The 23,490-nt window shown below is 44.4% G+C and overlaps 1 protein-coding gene across 1 annotated transcript in view; it reads right to left on the bottom strand.

The window, feature by feature from the left end:
- Positions 1-2,256: 2,256 nt before the first annotated feature.
- LOC101732808 (phospholipase B1, membrane-associated) overlaps positions 2,257-23,490 on the bottom strand; it is a 51,120-nt gene continuing 29,886 nt past the window's right edge. The window contains exons 27-57 of the mRNA XM_031902842.1: positions 23,160-23,255; positions 22,913-22,984; positions 22,284-22,349; positions 21,792-21,852; positions 21,310-21,368; positions 20,995-21,068; positions 19,758-19,801; positions 19,348-19,456; positions 17,775-17,826; positions 15,701-15,781; positions 15,471-15,536; positions 15,280-15,380; positions 14,931-15,012; positions 14,156-14,260; positions 12,464-12,559; positions 12,173-12,244; positions 11,861-11,938; positions 11,189-11,249; positions 10,774-10,832; positions 9,413-9,480; positions 8,653-8,696; positions 7,940-8,039; positions 7,473-7,524; positions 6,745-6,825; positions 6,124-6,189; positions 5,729-5,823; positions 4,514-4,595; positions 4,052-4,150; positions 3,863-3,958; positions 3,607-3,681; positions 2,257-2,953 (exon numbers count right to left, since the gene is read on the bottom strand). Of these exons, the coding sequence (XP_031758702.1) occupies positions 2,723-2,953; positions 3,607-3,681; positions 3,863-3,958; positions 4,052-4,150; positions 4,514-4,595; positions 5,729-5,823; positions 6,124-6,189; positions 6,745-6,825; positions 7,473-7,524; positions 7,940-8,039; positions 8,653-8,696; positions 9,413-9,480; positions 10,774-10,832; positions 11,189-11,249; positions 11,861-11,938; positions 12,173-12,244; positions 12,464-12,559; positions 14,156-14,260; positions 14,931-15,012; positions 15,280-15,380; positions 15,471-15,536; positions 15,701-15,781; positions 17,775-17,826; positions 19,348-19,456; positions 19,758-19,801; positions 20,995-21,068; positions 21,310-21,368; positions 21,792-21,852; positions 22,284-22,349; positions 22,913-22,984; positions 23,160-23,255 (2,523 nt within the window). The 3' untranslated portion in view covers positions 2,257-2,722. The remainder of the gene's footprint in view (positions 2,954-3,606; positions 3,682-3,862; positions 3,959-4,051; positions 4,151-4,513; positions 4,596-5,728; positions 5,824-6,123; positions 6,190-6,744; positions 6,826-7,472; positions 7,525-7,939; positions 8,040-8,652; positions 8,697-9,412; positions 9,481-10,773; positions 10,833-11,188; positions 11,250-11,860; positions 11,939-12,172; positions 12,245-12,463; positions 12,560-14,155; positions 14,261-14,930; positions 15,013-15,279; positions 15,381-15,470; positions 15,537-15,700; positions 15,782-17,774; positions 17,827-19,347; positions 19,457-19,757; positions 19,802-20,994; positions 21,069-21,309; positions 21,369-21,791; positions 21,853-22,283; positions 22,350-22,912; positions 22,985-23,159; positions 23,256-23,490) is intronic.

Here is a 23,490-nt window from a genome sequence, read left to right as displayed (position 1 = left end):
TGTGGGGCAGTTCTACCCCTGCTCTATAGGGTATGTGATTGTACTGTTACTTTCTACTGGGATGTGGGGCAGTTCTACCCCCTGCTCCCTGCTCTATAGGGTATGTGATTGTACTGTTACTTTCTACTGGGATGTGGGGCAGTTCTACCCCCTGCTCCCTGCTCTATAGGGTATGTGATTGTACTGTTACTTTCTACTGGGATGTGGGGCAGTTCTACCCCCTGCTCTATAGGGTATGTGATTGTACTGTTACTTTCTACTGGGATGTGGGGCAGTTCTACCCCCTGCTCTATAGGGTATGTGATTGTACTGTTACTTTCTACTGGGATGTGGGGCAGTTCTACCCCCTGCTCCCTGCTCTATAGGGTATGTGATTGTACTGTTACTTTCTACTGGGATGTGGGGCAGTTCTACCCCCTGCTCTATAGGGTATGTGATTGTACCGTTACTTTCTACTGGGATGTGGGGCAGTTCTACCCCCTGCTCCCTGCTCTATAGGGTATGTGATTGTACTGTTACTTTCTACTGGGATGTGGGGCAGTTCTACCCCCTGCTCCCTGCTCTATAGGGTATGTGATTGTACTGTTACTTTCTACTGGGATGTGGGGCAGTTCTACCCCTGCTCTATAGGGTATGTGATTGTACTGTTACTTTCTACTGGGATGTGGGGCAGTTCTACCCCCTGCTCCCTGCTCTATAGGGTATGTGATTGTACTGTTACTTTCTACTGGGATGTGGGGCAGTTCTACCCCCTGCTCTATAGGGTATGTGATTGTACTGTTACTTTCTACTGGGATGTGGGGCAGTTCTACCCCCTGCTCCCTGCTCTATAGGGTATGTGATTGTACTGTTACTTTCTACTGGGATGTGGGGCAGTTCTACCCCCTGCTCCCTGCTCTATAGGGTATGTGATTGTACTGTTACGTTCTACTGGGATGTGGGGCAGTTCTACCCCCTGCTCCATAGGGTATGAGATTGCAAAGATCTACTGCTATAGGGATGAGCAGTGTTTCCTTATCAGCTTCCACTTCCTGTGCACTTTAACCCTTTACTCTTCAAACCCTGCCTTGTATATTATCCCCCACTTACAATTTGGGGTATTTACATACACAAGGTGGGGATTTGTGCGGCGGGCCAGGTGACCGGCCCAGGTTTCCCAGGGCAACTAGTCCTGGCATTTATTGGAAATAATTGGTAATTGTGGCCTATAATCCAGTTTCCTTCAGTAGCTCAGAAAGCCACTGGGGCAGTGAGATTATTCAGCAATAGTGGTGCAGCATTGGAGAGCAGGTGTAACCGGGGCCGTATTTATATATAGGCACCCAAGGGCCTGCGCCTAGGGCAAGGAAGCAAGGTGCGCTTGATGTTCCGCACACAATGTAGGGGCTCATTTAGGTCCGGTGCCTGGGGCAGCACCAGATGTAAATACACCCCTGGGTGCAACTGTACCATTATCATCCAATATTACTGCCCAACCAGCAAGAGAGATCTCTGCATGGACAAATATTTGAATTTCCAGCCATGAAGGGCTTTCTGGTGATGGTTTCCCATCCCAGATTCCTGCCATCTTTGTAGGGGAAGGAGGTATGGCAGTGCTTGGGGTGCCGGTACCCACTGCATATCATGTACTTGGGGTGTCAAGGGCCAGTGTCTCTCACTGCATATGATATACTTTGGGGTGATACTATGCACTTTTTCATACTGTGCAATTTGTGTTGGGGTGTCTTTTGTTGCTTGGAATATAAGCTGGCAAGATACTCCTTTTTTTTTTATTCAGGTAAAGACACACCTTTAGAAAGGTGAGGGTTCATGGGTGTGACCATAAAAGTGGGTGGGATCTTTAAACAGTGGGCATGGCCTTTTTTCGCTATACCATGTTATGCTCGACCATATGGGACCATCTCTCCAGACCCCATCTTGCCCTACTGTCTCCATCTTGCGTCTAGTCGTTTAATAAAATATCCGAATTGAAAACAAAAATTCAAGTTGCAAGTGAAACTAGTCCCTTTTGTTAAGTGCATAATGAAGCAGTAAAATTCTTAGTGGGAGATAAACTGATTTGGGTCTAAAGAAGGACAGTTGGTTGCACTTTTGTGTTTTTCTATTGGTTCATTTGATTCACCTGAATGAAACTGGTTTGATTCTCTATGGGCCCTATAGTGAAATCCGGTGCTGAACAGAGATTAAATTAACCCTGTAGGTTACACAGCGCTGCCCGGGGGCACGATACACTCACATGATACAGTTACTCACATCTCATTGTTGTGTATTCAGCCTTTATTGTGCCAGTAATTTACACAGATTTACACTCGCGTACGATAAACACTTTTTAAAAATACTTTTTTCTCAAATGCATTTCGCAGTATTTACACCAGTGATTCATAAATGTTTGGTGTTGGGTCCCCATACTGTTCCCAGTGAGTCTCTAAAATATCCTCCCCAAATAGGCGAATGGGAAATTAACAGAAGGCGCATCATTCTAAAGCAATTCCTGTCTCCGACATTTTATTTGGGTCCCCTAATAAAAGGAAATATTTTTATAAGTACAGGATGGAAATAACTGGAGGGTCAATACAAATGAATAATGTTGATGTTTTGGTGTTACTGGGCCTTTAACCAAGGAGAGTTTGTCTCAGAGGGAGGCCCCAGGCCCAGGATAGATGGTGGGATCAATAGGAATTTCCAGCCCCAGGGGATGCGCTACGGCGGCTGCAGGTGGGGCTCAGAAGGAAGAATTGCTTTGTGTTAGTGATCGCATCTTGCGCATCTTCTTTTTATACGTCATGGACATTGCGATGCCGACAATCGCACACCCTACAGCACATCCGCCAATGGTGCCCACTATCACTGACCAGTAGGGCACCTGGCCTTCTTCTTCCTCTGGCACGGGAACAACAGTTTCAGGGGGTTCAGGGAGCCCACTGTTTTTCAGGGTGAAGAGATAAGGCTTGTCCTGGAAAATATCAGGAAATACAGTTTAAAGGAAATCTAGTGTAGCGTTGCTGGTATCAGAACCACCAGACTAGGATTTAATCTCCACTTAAATATTCTGTGTGTTCGGGTTGAACTCTTCTGCCTACTCTCCCTTCCCGTGACTTTACACTGCCGGCCTCTATAGGCGCATATGCACCCCTCCCCTTTTGTGACATCATCGATGGGTGGGTCTATAAATAAAGGGGACTAACTGGGTTGGGTTGGGTTCGGGCTGGGAGCGGGTAGATTAGGGTTGGGTATAGGTTGAGTTTACGTCGACCCGCACATCACTACCCACCATTGAGTGTTCCTCATATCTAGAAGTATTTTGCTTTCACTGATTCAGTTATACCATGTGACACATACATATAGTAACATAGTAAGCTGGGTTGAAAAAAGACATACGTCCATCACGTTCAACCATAATGCCTATATATAACTGCCAGTTGATCCAGAGGAAGGCAAAAACCCCATCTGAAGCCTCTCTAATTTGCCGCAGAGGGGAAAAAATTCCTTCCTGACTCCAAGATGGCAATCGGACCAGTCCCTGGTATTGTGAGTAAGTGGGCGGGACCTGTAACGTGCAGTTACAATTGCGTATTGTTGATCTACTATAAGGTCTGTGCTACTCACCTGCGTAGGGCATTTCAGATTTGATCGATCGTTGGTGAAATTATTGTATTCCTGTTTTTGTCCAACGGGTTCCAGCTGAGAATTAAGCAGATATTTTCAGAAAATAAGTGACGGGCAGATTCTGTTCATCCTTATCCAACAGATTTGGCTTCATCCCAACCCTACTGGGCGAGCTACACCCACACTGACCCATTCCTCCATTCTGGTTTGATTTTAAACATTATCCCCATTACAGACAGAGACAGCTCCCACTTACCATGCTGTTCCACAGGGCCTTGGCCATCTCTGACTGGCCTCTCTCGGTGAAATGGAAGCAATCCACGGAAAAGAAGCTTATATCGACATCGCCGTTCTGAGGGGAGAGAGGGACATATATTTGTATTGATATAATCCTTTATTTAGTGCCTGGTATTTAGCTAAAGAGGATCACTGAAGGCCGACTTACCTTATCAACAGGCAAAACGCTGTTTTTGAAAAATGGTTGCACCACGACAGCGAAGTCTTCCCGGTCCTGGTATTTGTCAGCCAATGCCGTGACTTGGCTCTGATAGAAAGAAAATTAATAGTCAGAGTCTCACGCTGTGATTGGGATTTGATGTGTAAGTTGGTAGTAAATGCAACAGCCTCTCTACTGCTCAGGCCTGGGGGGGGCTAATAGTTGATGCCATAAAAAAATGAGCTACAGGGTGAAGAACAGGCACAGTCTGGTCCTGGGGTAGGAGAGTACATTTTGCAGAACCAGAGACTTATAGCTCATTTTGGGCTGTTCTCTTTCCCATGGTTCCGCAGGACCCCCACCCCCATCTTGAGTAAGTAAATCCATCTCCTCCCCAGTATTAACCCAGGAACAGAATTCTCTGTACTCGGCACGGCAGGGAGCTTTGTCCCAGTTCCAACACTTTCTCACCTGTAGGTCCTTGTTAAACCTTTTCATTTCATACAGCTCCGGGGAGCCTTCCCGTGGGTTAATGAAACACGGACAAAGGTTCCTAAAGAAGAACATTATTTTTTTAATTTTATTTTGTTTATAAATTGTGTTTCAGAACTGAATTTCTATTTTTGCAGCAGCTGAATTACATTTTTATTGTGTTCATTGTGGATACAGGGCCCACTTTAGTGGTGGAGCCAGAGAGTCGGACTGTCCAACCACTACCACTCACTAAAGCTGTTGTTACAGTTCCCCAGTTGGTTTTATTCTTGTCCTGATTTATCCATCTTGTCTGTTGTCTCCCTCTTGCCCTCCTCTCATCATCGTTTCCTACAGTCTCCATCTTCTGCCATCTTAATGTACTGTCTCCATATCTTTCTACTGTCTCCATCTCCTTATATTGTCACAATTGTGGTAGGCTGTCTCTATCTTGTCCTGCTGTTGCCATCTTGCTCCATTGTATTTATATGAATCTACTGCCTCCATTTTGTCCCACAGTCTGTCCTACTGTCCCCATCCAACTGTTCCCATCTTGGAATGCTGTCTCCATCTTGTCCTACTGTCTCCATCTTGCCCTACTGTCTCCATCTAGCCCTACTGTCTCCATCTTGCCCTACAGTCTCCATCTCGCCCTACTGTCTCCATCTCGCCCTACTGTTTCCATCTCGCCCTACTGTCCCCATCTTGCCCTACTGTCTCCATCTAGCCCTACTGTCTCCATCTTGCCCTACTGTCTCCATCTTGCCCTACTGTCTCCACCTTGCCCTACTGTTTCCATCTTGCCCTACTGTCTCCATCTAGCCCTACTGTCTCCATCTTGCCCTACTGTCTCCATCTAGCCCTACTGTCTCCACCTTGCCCTACTGTTTCCATCTTGCCCTACTGTCTCCATCTTGCCCTACTGTCTCCATCTTGCCCTACTGTCTCCATCTTGCCCTACTGTCTCCATCTTGCCCTACTGTCTCCATCTTGCCCTACTGTCTCCATCTTGTCCTACTGTCTAAGTATTATCCTACTATCTTCACCCTGTCCTACTTTTGGTATATAACCAACTACCTGCAAACTTGGGTTCAAGGGAATTAGGCACCTCAATAAAAACTGGCCATAAAAAATTGCCTAATCCGAATGACTTGCTACTTGCCCTTCACCAAACCCCAGTCCTGGCACAGGGAAGCCGGGCAGGTTAATACTTACGGCCTTAGCAGGGTGCAGCCAAAAGTGTTTGCATTTACTCTGCGCAGCCCTTCTACCTCCAGAATTTCCACCAAATTCACAAAAACGCGAGGAATCTGCAAAAAACATTCTGAATTCAGTAACAAATCTATTCAACTGTACTGCACTTTTCTCTATCCCTTATACCAAGGCCAGAACATTACTTAAATTTTCAATGATATGAATTAGGAAGTTGTGAGTGGTTAGTGCCGTCCCTCGGACCAGGGCTGTTTGAGTTAAATGTTTCAACCTTTTATCAGTGATATGCACCAATCACACTGCTGGCTCAGCCAAGCTACTTCCTATACCAGCAGCATAAGCTTTGCCCCTTCCCTCACTAGTGAGTATCAGTGTTTTGCACGGATAACGTACAGTACCTCTTTGTATAAGATGTCCAAAGTGTTTTTAATATGGCTGACGTGTTTGTGCACGGAATATCTGTCCTGTAAGGGGAAAGAAAACCATTATAAATTATGCGATGGAAAGCTTTAAAGGGTTGTTCACCTTGAAATGATGTAGACATTGATATTCTGAGACAATTTGCAATTGGTCTTCATTTTATATTTTTTGTCGATTTTCAGTTATTTAGCTTTTTGTGTAGAAGCTCTCCAGTTTGGAGCTATCTGGTTGCTAGGATCTTGTTTACCTTAGCAACCAGGTACTGGTGCGGAAGAGAGACGGGAAAATTAATAGAAGAGGAACTAAATAGAAATATAAGGAATAAAAAGTAACAATAACAATAAAATTGTAGCCTCACAGAGCAATAGTTTTTTTGGCAGCCGGGGTCAGTGACCCCCCTGAGAAAGCTGGAAAGATGTAGATGGCAAATAATTAAGAAACTATAACAGATAATTAATGAAGACCAATTGCAAAGTTGGTAAGCCCCACCCATTGCCCGGCATATTGATGCCAACATCTCGTATATCGGTTACCAATACATAAACAATACAGTATCAATAACCAGTATAGGAAATACTGAACATTACGGTTTCCCTTACCCTGTTGTGGCAAAACTGGCAGAGGTCGTTGCCGCCAATAAAAATGGTGATAACCTTCCAGTCTTCATTAAAATTGATCACCTGAAGAAGAAATACAGGGGATAACAATTACTGAAAGGCTAGAATGTGTGTATTTGGGGTAGCACAGTAACTTGTAGTGTATATTCACCCCTAACCCACCCCCCCTTTAAAGGAAAACTATACCCTTGGAATGAATACTTAACCAACAGTTTATATTATGTTAAGTGACCTATTAAAGAATCTCCCCAAACTGGAATATATATATCAGTAAATATTGCCCTTTTACATCCTTTCCCTTGAGCCGCCATTTAGTGATGGGCTGTGTGCTCCCTCAGAGATCAGCTGACAGGAAGTGATGCAGCTCTAACTGTAACAGGAAGTAGTGTGGGTGCAAAAGGCAGAACTCTGCCCATTCATTGGCTGATGGGGCCTAGCATGTATGTGTGCCTTGGCTTGTTTGTGTGCACTGTGACTCCTATGATCCCAGGGGGCGTGGCTTAGTACTTAAAATGGCAGTTTCCTATTTAGGATTACCCAATGGCACATACTGCTAAATAAGTATATTTATATGAAAATGGTTTATTTAGATGAAGCAGGGTTTTACATATGAGCTGTTTATGCAATATATTCTTATACAGACCTACATTGTTTGGGGGGATAGTTTTCCTTTAAAGCAATACGGTTTTTAAGGCTCAGACCCCACTTACGGTGCTTTCTTTCATCTTATTCACTAGGTTGGTTGCTTGAGAAGCCATATTTCTGGTGGGAGAAAAGTAGCCAATAAGAAAGTGACACAGAGTTCCGGAGTCAAGCTGGGTCAGGGGGGCACCGAGAAAATACTGTTGGGCCCAGGTCCTTGTGGGACCCGCCAATCCAGACCCGTTCCCCTTGGCGCTCCCCCACTGTCTCATCTCTCTCCCCCAATGCGCTGAAGATAAGGAAGAAGGTACGCACATTTGGGGGAGGTTATTGGGCAGGCAGCGGGGGCACCTGGGGGGGTTTGGGGGCCAAGGTGGGGTTCCCTGTGGTGGTAGCCCCAGTGGGCCCTACAGAGGCCAGTCTGACCCTGCAGAGATTCGTTTGGTATTAAGTACAAATGATCTGCATTTAAAAGATGGGAAGAGGCAGAAGGGGAAGGAAATAATACAAAATGGAGGACAAGTTTGTTACTTACTCTGCTTTGGCCCCACTAATGGCTACATTAAACATTTCGTTCTCTCTGCCGACTCCAGTGGAAAATCCCTTTATGTTTGGATTAAATTTCTTCAAAATATCTTGAAAGAAACAGAGAAGGGTTCGATTTAGCCCCAAAATGTTATAAATGGGTTACTGTTTGGGCACAGAAATACTGAAAAATCTAAGAAATGTGCTTTTTCGCCGAGCGAATCAGTGGATTTCCATTCTGAGAATTTATATTTTGGTGTTATTTGCCCGATTCCCTGCCTTGCCCGATTTCCCAGAGGCTACAACTGTACTCACTGGCACAGACCTGGCAAAACATTTCTGGAAAACCCCAGTAATTAAAATGGAAAAAAATTAGTCGAAGTTCTAGATATTTGTCTCAAAAAACTTAAAAAAACAAGCAGCAAAAAATACATTTATGAATGTACATAAGGTTTGAGCTGCAGGAAAAAAAAGACCATTTGAATTCAAAACTGAGCAGGGGGTAAAAAATATTACTTTTACTAAACCCGCCCTTAAGAGCAGAAAGTCTGTTTTGACCAAAAATGATTCAAAATATTTTTGAAGTTGTTTTTTTTTAAGCTGGTGGAAAAATATCTATTTTTATAAATCATCATACAAAAACCTACGACCTGTTTGTTCTGACACAATGGGAAACCCTATACAACATATTGATTTGTGTTACGGCGCGTGTCCCCTACTCACTGGGCAGAGTGGTGCATTCCTCCAGGGTCCCATCGCCGCCAATGCTGAAATAAAATGATTTCTTACAGTTAATGTCAGATTTAGGGTAAGAGGAGAGCAACCGAGTGCATTCATGAACCAGACGTGCAGGGCCCCCCTCAGAAACTGCGGCGCCCCCCATGAACACAAGTGTGCAGTACTGACATATTGGCCACGCCCCTTGTGCGCAATATAAACGGCTGATGTGACTCTACTGACCCCCTGAATATCTTATTAGCACATTAGCACTGCTGTTCATATAAAGAGTTCTGTTGTTTTATGTGCTAATAACCTATTCAGTCAGTGGGGTTTGCCCTAAATTGAGCCCCTTCCCACCTACCTGCCCCTGCTCTGCGCTGTCATTGCTTGATATGGAAGTTACGGAAACTGTGTAAGATTAGGGGCCCAATGATTCTGCTGTGGGGCCCAATAACTGGTCAGTAGTAAATAGTAAAAAGTAAAAATAATGAATGTACAGTACTAATAAGTCAGTATTTTAATTGTGGGTTAAGTGGAATTTATACGCAAGTTACGTAAGTTTCTTTGAAAGTAATGTTTTTGCACAAGTTACGTAAATTTCGTAAGTGTATGGGAAAGTAGGAAAGTTAAGTCGTTTTCTAAGCAGTTTTGGTGCACGTTGCGTAAATGGCGTAATTTTATGTGTAACTTGAGCAATTTGTGTAACTTTTGCGACTGAAAGAATGGATTTCACGGGGCCCCGATTGCAGACGTGCAGACTTACCTCCAAGAAACCCCCCGATACTCAGTCCCCAATTCAGCGATTGAAGATGACTTAGCGCCAAACGCTGCCTGTAACCAACAGAGAAACAACGTGATGCTAAAGTGCAACATTCCCACTATGTGTCATTATATGGCACCTTGCACTGGGCAGGGGGGCAACTACTGTAAACTTTGGTTTCAGTGTACTTACAAATTTTAGAGGGGCGGGGCTAAAACAAAGTTGCAACCAATCAAAGCATTGGATCTTTTGCAGAGCTACACTCACCTGCAGCCAATCAGAGAATGAAAACATTGCTCCGATGGTGCCGATTGGGGCAATTACTCAAAGGCTCTGACCCGTAGGTCTGATGTCACTTAGTAATGATACTCTGGGGGTACAACTGGGCCTGTTGGCTCATCTGCCCACTGTTCTATGACATCATTAGTATCTGGTACCTACTTGTAGTTGGCCAATAGGTGTAAAGGAGAAATATTTGATAAATAAAAAAAAACCCTGTAGGCAATTATGAATAATATCCGGTGCTGGTTTCCCTTTCGGCTAAACATTAACCCTATCTGTAACAATGGCCCCTTTATTGGGGCTCCCTATAGATCCTCTCAGGTCCCTGTCTGTGTTTCTAATGAGGTGTGGGCGTGTCCTAACGGTCCCTGCCAGAAGCACAGTAGGAGGGGGAGAGCCAATCACAGCCCTGCAGTCACACAAGCACAGACAGGCTTCAGTTCCCTATCAGGTCAGCCTAGCTGCTGATTGGTTCCTATCCTACAGTGCCGCCGGCCCCCTGCACAGCCTGGGAAAGGAGGCAGCAGAAAGTGGAACAGATGGGCGGGGCTAGTGGGGTTTTGAAGAAATTTTTAATAAATCAGCCCAAAACATTACTTTTTAGAGCCCATTCCTTCTATATTTAGATGAGTCCAATTCATTGGCACAATATTGCTCTTCACACAATGTCCCCTTTAATGCTATCGCTAGTTTCTATGATACCAACGAATGAGAACGGCTTCTGTGACATTTAAATTCAAATTTTATTTGTCACATACACAGTCATACACAGTACGATATGTAGTGAAATGCTTATATGACCGCCATTGACCTTAAAAAGAGAGTTACAGCTTGTATAAGAATAAATATGAATAAAGAGATAAAAATTAAATTCAACTAGGATACAAATAGAAGTAAAAATAGAAATAAAAAGAGAAATAGAAATATACAATAAAAATAGAAATATACTGTACAATAGATACAATAGGAATTTGGTGAAAGAAAGATGTTGTGCAAATATGCATAAAAAGTGACTTATCATTGGGCACAACTTGACCCAACTCATCGTCCTTTACTGATCAATGATGGAACTCTGTACTTACGGTCAGGGAGTCCCCAAGGGCCGCTACCACCTTGATGTCAGCTGGGCGTAACTTGTGCACTGTTGAGGTAGATAAATAGAATATGGATCCATTACTCTCTGTACATAGCACAGGGCTTGGGTTATTAGCGAATGGACAAGTGCAACACCTTTCTAATAGGAACCTTATGGTAAGGAGCCAACAAACACTTTGTAAACTGCCTATAAATAACCAGAGAAGCCCTGTAACCCATAACAACCAACCAGATACTTGCTTTCATTACTCTGAACTGCTTAGAACAATTAGAATCAACCGTTGATTGGTTGATTCCGATTGGCTGATCTTGACAGTGTGGTACAGCATCTCTGGGGCCCCCAAGACTTTGCTCCCAGATTTCATTTCCTAGTGATACTGTGGGGTTTGGCTCTGCCCTTACCTGATGTTGGGACTTGGGAGGAAGGTCCGGTTGCCTGACATGTCAGGTCACTGCCCCAGTTCTACACAACAGAAAGAAAGGTGTAAAATGTAATTCAGCTCATCGAAACGTAGGCAGGTTCTCAGACATTTCATCCAAAGCCGCCAACACTAGTGGGCAACCATCAAGCAACAAACATGTCATGATATTAAAGGGGAAACCTACCCACAATGTTTATCCCTTACTGCTCTATGCACTGCTGGTTCTGATCATTGCAACAATGTAGCAGTAGCCAACTCATGAACTGATCTGTAGAGTAGCTTTCCCGGCATTGTTGGAAATAGAATGCTAATCTGGTCAGTACTAAAGGTGGCCATATACGGGCCAATTCAGGCTGCCGATATCAGTCCATTTGACCGATTAGGCAGCTTATCGGCCTGTGTACAGGCACTAACGATGGGCCTAACTGATCTGGCCTGAAATCATCCAGATCTCGATCGGGCAGGTTTAAAAATTTAGTCGGACGCCTATACCCATCGTTCTAATTTGAATAAGCCCGAATTAGCCCAATATCACCCACCTGTAGGTGGGCATATAGGGAGAAGATCCGCTCGCTTGGCGTATGGCCACCTTAAGGCAGTCCTAACATTCTATTGCAGATATACAATAACCCATATAAGGGAGTGGACTTACCTTTATAGGGGGCTGGGTGGGCTGTGCAGGGGTATAATTGTAATTGCTGTTTTTGTATGTCCTTAGGAACGGCTGATCCTGAGGGAAAGAGGGAACATAATGAGGTCAGTATTTGCTCTGCTCTGTGACAATAAGATCCACTTCAATTCATTTCCTTGTTCTTCAGCTGAATCTATTGGCCAGGCTGTTGGTTTGGCCATTTACATGTGGCCAATAAACTCAGTCTGAATTCTGGCTGGCAGCTAATATCAGTCCATAATATCAGACATACTCACTGGCCACTGACCAATCAGGGATTGCGTTATTACATACCGGGGTGGGGCAGGTCAGCGTCTCAGCAGCTGCAAAGTCTAATATATCTGTTTTCATTCCAACTGGTTCAAGCTAAGGAAAGAGAGAATATAAAGTCAGTGCTAAATACTTTCTTGTAGCAGCAATGGGGGAGGTAGAGATAAGCTATTAACTACTGCATTGTATTATTTATACCCCCTACTCCCACGGGGCACACCAATGAAAATAAAGAAAACAAGTCACAAGGCCAAACTGCCAACCATTCATCATTAAGCGCCCATACTACGCCCCCTGCTGGTAAGTTCTCTTTACCATATTTTTCCAAAGCATCCTGGCCATCTGTGAATGAGACTTCTGACTGAGGTGAAAACAGTCGGGGGCCATGAACGATGAATCCGGGGTCCCATTCTGAAAATGAGAGTGGGAGTGGGAAATGGAAACTGAGGTGAGATGATAAATGATAAGGATATTTATAAGGGATAATGTACCCCCTACTGTAAATGATAAGGATATTAGCAGTCACTGAGGGGTTCTGTGCCCCCCATATAAAGGCACAAGGCTGCAGGCTGAGTTATACAGGGAACTCTGAGTATCACTCATGTATTATAAGGGATACTGTACCCCCTACTGTAAATGATAAGGATATTAGCAGTCACTGAGGGGTTCTGTGCCCCCCATATAAAGGCACAAGGCTGCAGGCTGAGTTATACAGGGAACTCTGAGTATCACTCATGTATTATAAGGGATAATGTACCCCCTACTGTAAATGATAAGGATATTAGCAGTCACTGAGGGGTTCTGTGCCCATATAAAGGCACAAGGCTGCAGGCTGAGTTATACAGGGAACTCTGAGTATCACTCATGTATTTTAAGGGATAATGTACCCCCTACTGTAAATGATAAGGATATTAGCAGTCACTGAGGGGTTCTGTGCCCCCCATATAAAGGCACAAGGCTGCAGGCTGAGTTATACAGGGAACTCTGAGTATCACTCATGTATTATAAGGGATAATGTACCCCCTACTGTAAATGATAAGGATATTAGCAGTCACTGAGGGGTTCTGTGCCCCCCATATAAAGGCACAAGGCTGCAGGCTGAGTTATACAGGGAACTCTGAGTATCACTCATGTATTATAAGGGATAATGTACCCCCTACTGTAAATGATAAGGATATTAGCAGTCACTGAGGGGTTCTGTGCCCCCCATATAAAGGCACAAGGCTGCAGGCTGAGTTATACAGGGAACTCTGAGTATCACTCATGTATTATAAGGGATAATGTACCCCCTACTGTAAATGATAAGGATATTAGCAGTCAGTGAGTGGTTCTGTGCCCATATAAAGGCACAAGGCTGCAGGCTGAGTTATACAGGGAACTCTGAGTATCACTCATGTATTATAAGGGATAATGTACCCCCTACTGTATATGATAAGGATATTAGCAGTCACTGAGGGGTTCTGTGCCCATATAAAGGCACAAGGCTACAGGCTGAGTTATACAGGGAATGCTGAGTATCACTCATGTATTATAAGGGATAATGTACCCCCTACTGTAAATGATAAGGATATTAGCAGTCACTGAGGGGTTCTGTGCCCATATAAAGGCACAAGGCTGCAGGCTGAGTTATACAGGGAATGCTGGGTATCACTCATGTATTATAAGGGATAATGTACCCCCTACTGTAAATGATAAGGATATTAGCAGTCACTGAGGGGTTCTGTGCCCATATAAAGGCACAAGGCTGCAGGCTGAGTTATACAGGGAACTCTGAGTATCACTCATGTATTATAAGGGATAATGTACCCCCTACTGTAAATGATAAGGATATTAGCAGTCACTGAGGGGTTCTGTGCCCATATAAAGGCACAAGGCTGCAGGCTGAGTTATACAGGGAATGCTGAGTATCACTCATGTATTATAAGGGATAATGTACCCCCTACTGTGTTCATTGAACAGTTCCCTGTACAGTTACAGTTATGGGTGGGAGTGGGAATAGTTACTCACCGGGAGACTGGGAATTTTGGGGTTGCGGAAGAATGGCTGCAGAACCACAGTAAAGTCATCTTTTGTGTCGTACCTTCCCGTGTCAATTAACTGCTGGGTGTTGCGCTGTAACAAAGGAACAGAGACCCCCATAAGACATTCACTATCAAAGCCCAGTGGTGATGCAGTCTGGCTTGCAGGATGAGTAGCACTAGTGCCATGGCTAGAACCAAACTCAGGATCGGCACGCACTGGAGACCCGAGTTTGATTCCCACCATGGCACTATCTGCTAGGGGTTTGTATGCTCTCTCCCACAATCAGAAACATACAGGTGGGTTTATTTGCTCAATTACCCCAGTGTGTGAATGTGATAGGGATTGTATGCTGCACAGGGGGTGGGAATATGTATGTATATCTTTATTTATAAAGTGCTACTTATGTACGCAGCACTGTACTGTAGAATTCATTAATACAAACAGGGGGTTAAAGATAATGGATAAATACAAAGTACAACAATAAATACAAATAAATACAAGGTACAGTAGCAATAAGAGTCAGAAACACAAGATGAAGAAGGTCCCTGCCCGTAGAGCTTACAATCTATATGGAAGGGGTAACTAACAGACACAAATGGGCAAATATAAGTGCTGTAGGTCACAGTGGGTGACACTACAATATAAGTGTATAAATGTATAATAGTTATAAAGTATCTCATTTTACATGGTAGAATTAATTATTTGCGATGTGAGCAGTGTAATATAGTAAAATAAAATATACTACCAATACAAGCCGTACCTGATAGCCGCTGTTAAAATCCCGTACGATCTTCAGTTCCTGTGAGTTGTCGGCAATGTTTAGCAGGCAGGGGCAGAGCATCCTACAGACAGAGAGACAGGGATCCAATTAAATCTCTCTCTCTGGATGTGAGACAGTCACACTCTGTAGGAGACTGTGGATATGTGAGTGGATGTGTAACTGCCCTCTCTATATGGAACTCCATGGTGACCCAGGGGATATTATTCCTTATTTATTCAGGTTGACTGACAGAGTCAAGCAGCATGAGTATCCTTAGCTAGAGCTGAATAAATAAATCCCAGCAGTACCTGCCCGGCCCGACCAGAGAGACAGCTCTGCTGTGACTTACTTAGTAATAAGCACCGGGCACTTCACTCGTGGGTCCAAAACAGCTTCTCTCAGGGGGTAGATATCCATCACTTCCACCAGGTTAACAAACGCTCTAGGGACCTGCGGAAAGGGAATAAATATTTATTTAACTCCCATGTCTGATACATATATATACCCTGGTATTTCTGCCTCCTATATCCGCATTCCTACCTCCTTGTGCAACAGGTCCAGCGCCTCTTGAATGTAATCGATAAAGTTTTTGGTGGAATAAAAGTTCTTTTGGTAGAAAAAGAAGAAAATATAACAATAAAAATAAGTTGCAGCTTCCCAAGCTCCACCCACATTGCTCTGCTGAGTATCAGCAAGTACAGCAAGTATGGCTGGAGGTCACGTTTCTATCATTAGCTTGGCATAAAAAAAGGAAAAATAATAACACTTACAGCATCTGAGCACGAAGAACACAAGTCATTAGGTCCAATTAATATAGTGATCACTTTCCAGTCATTATTGTAATTGATTCTCTGTAAAAAATATCATAGTTATGGACATAATATTAGCATGTAGTAAAACTAATTGCAACCCAAACATATTTAGGATTTTCATGGTTTCAAGTTCATTTTTGCAGTCCAACATTTGGCCAGAATCCCCCTATTCCACGGCATATAAAAGGTTACAGAAACATTGGGGTAAAAGTCACACCGCTATAGTTCCAGGGGTACCCAGGGCACAAATAAGCACTCACCCCAAATCCCCCCCCTAACTGGCCTTCAGGCTGGGCCCCCTTAGCCCATAACAAGGTTACAGATATATAGAAACATTGGGGTAACAGTCACCCCGCTATAGTTCCAGGGGTACCCAGGGCACAGATAAGCACTCACCCCAAATCCCCCCTAACTGGCCTTCAGGCTGGGCCCCCTTAGCCCATAACAAGGTTACAGATATATAGAAACATTGGGGTAACAGTCACCCCGCTATAGTTCCAGGGGTACCCAGGGCACAAATAAGCACTCACCCCAAATCCCCCCTAACTGGCCTTCAGGCTGGGCCCCCTTAGCCCATAACAAGGTTACAGATATATAGAAACATTGGGGTAACAGTCACCCTGCTATAGTTCCAGGGGTACCCAGGGCACAAATAAGCACTCACCCCAAATCCCCCCCTAACTGGCCTTCAGGCTGGGCCCCCTTAGCCCATAACAAGGTTACAGATATACAGTATAGAAACATTGGGGTAACAGTCACCCCGCTATAGTTCCAGGGGTACCCAGGGCACAAATAAGCACTCACCCCAAATCCCCCCCTAACTGGCCTTCAGGCTGGGCCCCCTTAGCCCATAACAAGGTTACAGATATATAGAAACATTGGGGTAACAGTCACCCCGCTATAGTTCCAGGGGTACCCAGGGCACAAATAAGCACTCACCCCAAATCCCCCCCTAACTGGCCTTCAGACTGGGCCCCCTTAGCCCATAACAAGGTTACAGATATATAGAAACATTGGGGTAACAGTCACCCTGCTATAGTTCCAGGGGTACCCAGGGCACAAATAAGCACTCACCCCAAATCCCCCCTAACTGGCCTTCAGACTGGGCCCCCTTAGCCCATAACAAGGTTACAGATATATAGAAACATTGGGGTAACAGTCACCCCGCTATAGTTCCAGGGGTACCCAGGGCACAAATAAGCACTCACCCCAAATCCCCCCCTAACTGGCCTTCAGGCTGGGCCCCCTTAGCCCATAACAAGGTTACAGATATATAGAAACATTGGGGTAACAGTCACCCCGCTATAGTTCCAGGGGTACCTAGGGCACAAATAAGCACTCACCCCAAATCCCCCCCTAACTGGCCTTCAGGCTGGGCCCCCTTAGCCCATAACAAGGTTACAGATATATAGAAACATTGGGGTAACAGTCACCCCGCTATAGTTCCAGGGGTACCCAGGGCACAAATAAGCACTCACCCCAAATCCCCCCCTAACTGGCCTTCAGACTGGGCCCCCTTAGCCCATAACAAGGTTACAGATATATAGAAACATTGGGGTAACAGTCACCCTGCTATAGTTCCAGGGGTACCCAGGGCACAAATAAGCACTCACCCCAAATCCCCCCCTAACTGGCCTTCAGACTGGGCCCCCTTAGCCCATAACAAGGTTACAGATATATAGAAACATTGGGGTAACAGTCACCCCGCTATAGTTCCAGGGGTACCCAGGGCACAAATAAGCACTCACCCCAAATCCCCCCCTAACTGGCCTTCAGGCTGGGCCCCCTTAGCCCATAACAAGGTTACAGATATATAGAAACATTGGGGTAACAGTCACCCCGCTATAGTTCCAGGGGTACCCAGGGCACAAATAAGCACTCACCCCAAATCCCCCCCTAACTGGCCTTCAGGCTATAGTTCTGGGGGTACCCGGGGCACATAAGCACATTCAGTGAAAAAGCAGGAGATTGCACATCAAAATTGTACTATATACACAGTATGTTAACTTGCTCTGAATGAATATTTTCTTACCCTGTCTTCTTTCATTTGAGCAATCAGGTCCTTTACTTGTTCTGGTAAATTACTGAAACAAATATAAGAATAATTTGTAGCTTTCAATATTTAAAATGACACCCTCACTAATACTGTGTTGTACCCGTAGACTCCCCGATAACCATGTCTTAGCATTGTTTGATCCACATCACTGGCACCAACATTAATGTTGCTCGGCTATGCTCAACTGTGGCTCTGTGATTGGGTATCCACCAAAAATCCTGCTCCATGTTGCCTTACTAAACCATCTTACATTACTACCCCATATGGCTACACCTCCCATCTATATCTGTTGCGCTGCAGGGCCCAGGCCATCCTATTGGGACCCCCTACAGACAGCTCAGCTATGGGCCCCTAGTTCTGCTACAGCAGTGCTGTCCAACTTCTGTTGTACCGAGGGCCGGAATTTTTCCGACCTACGTGGTGGAGGGCCGATAATAGAAGCCAGTTTTGACCACTCCCCTTTTTGAAACCGCACCCACTTGAAACCACACCCATGTTATCACATGACCATACCCATATTAATGGTTGTAGTACAGCAAAAACCTGTCATACTCTGCCTGCCCTACCCTGCCTGTGTGCCATATTCTGCCTGCCCTACCCTGCCTGTGTGTGCCATACTCTGCCTTCCCTACCCTGCCTTTGTGTGTGCCATACTCTGCCTTCCCTACCCTGCCTGTGTGTGCCATACTCTGCCTGCCCTACCCTGCCTGTGTGTGCCATACTTTCACTGTGTGTGCCATTCTTGGCTGGTTTGTGCCATACTTGGCCTGTGTGTGCCATACTCTGCCTGCCCTACCCTGCCTGTGTGCCATACTCTGCCTTCCCTACCCTGCCTGTGTGTGCCATACTTTCACTGTGTGTGCCATTCTTGGCTGGTTTGTGCCAAACTTGGCCTGTGTGTGCCATATTCTGCCTGCCCTACCCTGCCTGTGTGTGCCATACTCTGCCTGCCCTACTCTACCTGTGTGTGCCATACTCTGCCTTCCCTACCCTGCCTGTGTGTGCCATACTCTGCTTGCCCTATGCTGCCTGTGTGTATGGCACACACAGGCAGCCTACAGTGACACAATGCTGGCACTGCTCCTACAGTCTGCACAATAACTATATATTTAAAAACTTTTTAATTGCAGTACCACCTCAGTATATGTTCTTTTTGTAGTATGCAGGGATTATTTGTGGGTTTCTACTGCTCCTGAGGTGTGAACAGGGGAACAATGGGGGTGATTACAGCCTGAGCCTGAGGTGTGAACACTGCAGGGGGTGAACAATGCAGAGATTAAAAGGTGTGAACAGTACAGGGGATTACATATTTAAACAATACAGGGGTTTACAGCCTGAATCTGAGGTGAGAACCATGCAGGGGGGCAGTTAATCTCAGTACTGATACCATTTAAATCTTACACAAGAGTAAGCCATTAAAGCAGCCAGACAGGTGGGGGGCCACACAGAGGGGGGTCACGGGCCGCATGCGGCCCGCGGGCCGCCAGTTGGACAGCACTGTGCTACAGCATTAAACCTAAACATTAGATGCTAAAGGAAACAAACTTACAAGGCCTTGGCTCCAGGAACAGCTTCATTCAAATAGGAATTATGAAGAGTTTTGTTCCCTGTCCCGGTCGAAAATCCAGTGAGCAGTGGGTTGAACTCAAGCAGTATATCTACAGGGAATAGAAAATGCCAAACAGATCAGTTTATCTGAGTATGGAAAGATCTGCTGTGCGGTTATCTAAACATGCAGTGGCCAATTTTCAGGGTATATGAACTATTGGATCGTAGGTTGGTCGGTTGGGTAGGTACAATATGGCTGCACATGTAAATGGCCAATCTGCACCACTCCAGTTGGCATTGGATGTCTTTATGCAGTTTAATTTTGTTCTGCATAGCAAGTATGACAAAGGGAAGGGACATCTACTGAGAGCCCATAAATGAGGGTATAAGGGTAGCAATGAAGATACTCACTTGGTAAGGTGGTAACACGGTCTAAGGTAGAATCACCACCAATGCTGCAACAGATAAATGGAGGAATTTGTACTTGTACAACCATGAACATTTTTAGTTGTGGCAAAACAGAATTTGTGGCGACTCCATTATTCATATAGAGTAGGACTGTACAAACTAAGGCCCTTCAGCTGTTGAACTTCCGGCTCCAGGACCTCCAACAAGAACTGAAGAGCAAGTTATGGAACAGTAGTATTATTTGATAAAGATGATATCTTGTGCTACTTCTACCATCTTGTCTTTCTGACTCCACCGGGCCTTATAGTCTTAATCTTAATGTCTAAATCTTGTCAAACTGTCTCCATCTATTAAAGTCTCAATCTAGTCTCCATCATGTCCTCTTGTCTCCATCTTGTCCTCTTTTCTCCATCTTGTCAAACTGTCTCCATCTAGACTTAAAGTCTCAATCTAGTCTCCATCATGTCCTCCTGTCTCCATCTTGTCCTCTTGTCTCACTCTTGTCCACCTGTCTGCATCTTGCCCTAGTGTCTTCATCTTGTCCTACTATATCCATCTTGCCCAACTGTCTATCATTCCCTACTATCTCCATCTGGCCCTACTGTTTTTATCAGCTCTGCTCTCTCCATGTTGTCCTACTGTGTCCATCATTTCTAACTATCTCCATCTGGCCCTACAGTTGTCAGCTTGCCCTACTGTCTCCATCTTGCTCATCTGTCTCCATCTTGCTCTACTGTCTCCATCTTGCCCTATTGTCTCCATCTTGCCCTATTGTCTCCATCCTGCTCTACTGTCTTCATCTTGCCCTTCTGTCTCCATCTTGCTCTACTGTCTCCATCTTGCCCTACTGTCTTCATCTTACTCTACTCTCTCTATCTTGCCCTACTGTCTCCATCTGGCCTTAATGTTATGAGCTTGCCCTACTGTCTCCATCTCGTCCTACAGTCTCCATCTGGCCCTACTGTTGTCAACTAGCACCATTTTTCTTTTGGGGGGGCACTCAAACATTCCAAAAAATTTTGTTCATTTACTACCTTCAAGCTGAGCAATTATAAGAATGACAGGGGTTATGCGATAAATGTTGCAAGTTTGCACCAGGTTTAATAACCCATAGGAACCAATCATACATTTGCCTTCAAACAGATGACCAGTAACTGCTACTTGCTCATTTGTTGCTATTAAAACCTAGACCTGGTGCAAACTTTGTTGCCTTTATTACACAACCACATTACGTTCTTACCTCCATGATAACCCTCTGTACATATTAAGCACATCCAATACATCATTTGGTTTGGAGCCAATGCCATTTCCAGCCTACAATAAATAAACAAATGATGCCATTAGTTTTTAGAAAATCCCTTGAGTCCCCCAGGGTCATAGATCTTAGTGTCTTTATGTACACGGTGTAATATTCTATATGTGGTCAGGAATAAAAGTGATAAAGGAAACAGGTGGAAGTGCACAATTCAGCAAACAAGAGCATCATAGATGGTAAATCCTGGGACAATGGTCACCAAGAAAAAGTAATTTCAAAGAGATAAATGGATCTCCTTACTGTCAGGGAGTCTCCGATGGCTGCCACAACCGTCACGTCCGCGGGTTTCAGCGCGTGAACTAAAAAGAAATAAAGCAAATATCACAAACCTGTTTCATGAATTCCAGCTCATTTATGCACAGCTGAGAATTCCAAAAATATTTTAACAATTAAGAATAGCGCTTTTTCTTTTAGTGGCCAGAATGGATGGTTAATCAGTCATGGACATTCCCAAAAATATAGGATTTGGCTGATGTCCCTTATACATTCTCAGACATGTCAACTTCCCTGGATCTTAAACTGGGTGACTTTTGGCCATGCCCCTGACGCAACCAGACCACCCCCAGTTACACCCAGGCCCCACCCATTTTAACCAAACAATGCTTCCTGATTCTCTCCTGCCCTAGGTATAAATACATGTGACTCCCTAGACATAACATGTGTGCCTAGCTTTACTACATGTATGCACAACAAGAGTACATGCTAAGCCAATGAGACATTACCTGATGTGGGTTTTGGAACGGAGGGGCTTTTGTCTGCACATGTGAGTTTGCTTCCATGGGTCTAGAATATATAGCAATAGATATATTAGTAAAATACAGATTTCACCAGAACCCAAAACATCAAAAAAAAAACCCCACAACATTTGACATTAACCTAAGAAACAAATAAAAACACAACACTTGATAAACACAACACAGATTTTATTGACTGCAGCCCTGCCTTTTCTGCGTTCTCCTGGGTGTCTGTTGTACAATGCCTGGGGGCGGAGCTCATCTTTGACATAGGAAGCACTGCTTACACCAATGGCAACTCTTCCTGCTGGTCAGACCTGAGCTCAGCCCCCAGTCAGTGCACAAGTCCGACCCCTGACTCTCTGGAGAATGCAGAAAAGGCAGAGGGAAAAAAAAAAATAATAATAAATAAGGAAAGTCTATGTTCACTTTTCTTTCTTTTAGGAAGAAGTAAAATAAGTAATGATTTTAAAAACTCACTGGATCGGGGGCAACGGTCGGGTAGGCAAAGTTACTGTTCCGCGCTGTCTTCACAAAGGGGTCACTCTATAATGGTAAATGAGAGTTTAATAATTAGTGCATTTGTATCAGGCATGGCGGTTCCCTGTAGGGTTTGTATTTTACAACCACATCCCAATTATTTATCCATTGTATTGTCATTTTGTGTTATTCCTGTTGTTAATTAACGGAGACCCCACCTTGTATGTTAGAAGCCCCTTGCGTGCCACCTTGCTGTAAGCCATTTAGCAGCCCACAGGGGCACCAGCTTGCTCTGTACCAATTCATATTAGTGCCCACTGGATGTATTTCAGCTAATATCATATTATATCATATCATATCATATTATATCTGAGCCAACTTGCCATACCTCCATATTGGAGCCAAAGTTGTCAATCTCTCAATGGTAGTGCCAACTTGCTAGCCAACTGCCCATATTAGAAGCCACTTGCTTTTCCCAGATAACAACCCATAGTAGCGCCAAGTTCATAAATCCAAGTTATCAGCCCATAGCAGAGCCAACTTGTCTGACCCCAGGTAGTAACCCTTAGCTATTTTTTAAATTGTTTGTCCCAAGTTCCCTCACTCAATACATGAAGCTTTGTCCGTACCTGCGTTGGGCAGTGGATACCGATATCTTCAGCTAGAGACTGATCTTGTGTCTTCTGACCAAGTGGTTCAAACTTCGGGAAATTAAGAAAAAATTTATTTTCTTGAAATGTACAAATCTTTTATAGAGTGAACATATGTATATATATATATATATATAGTGGCATTTAGCTAAGAACATTTCAGAACTTGCTAAGAAGGAACAAAAAATGGGATTTACAAATTCTCTGTTGCAGCTTCCAAACTCACCATGTTTTGCCACAGAGCGCGGGCAGCCTGGGAATGGCCTTTCTCCCCAAAATGGAAGCAGTCTGGAGACATGTAAGATCTGTCGGGAGCTCCTTCCTGTTAGTACAAATTAACAAATGAATCAATAAAATTCTGATCAGATTTTACGTAACAAGGGTGTGAAGAGGGGGTGTTGTTTATACAGAGCTCGTTATCTAGGTATCGCTAGTTACTAGAGACTAACTCAACTCAACTCAGAGGTGACCATTTATGCGTGGATCTGAGAAATCATTATGATTGGCCATGGGGGTACAGCCATGGGCGTCCGCAGAAAATTTTCCAAGGGGGGGCA

The sequence above is a fragment of the Xenopus tropicalis genome, chromosome 5 (genome assembly GCF_000004195.4).
Source record: "Xenopus tropicalis strain Nigerian chromosome 5, UCB_Xtro_10.0, whole genome shotgun sequence".
In the NCBI taxonomy this organism is placed as follows: Eukaryota; Metazoa; Chordata; class Amphibia; order Anura; family Pipidae; genus Xenopus; species Xenopus tropicalis.
This window is presented reverse-complemented; position numbering and strand designations above follow the sequence as displayed.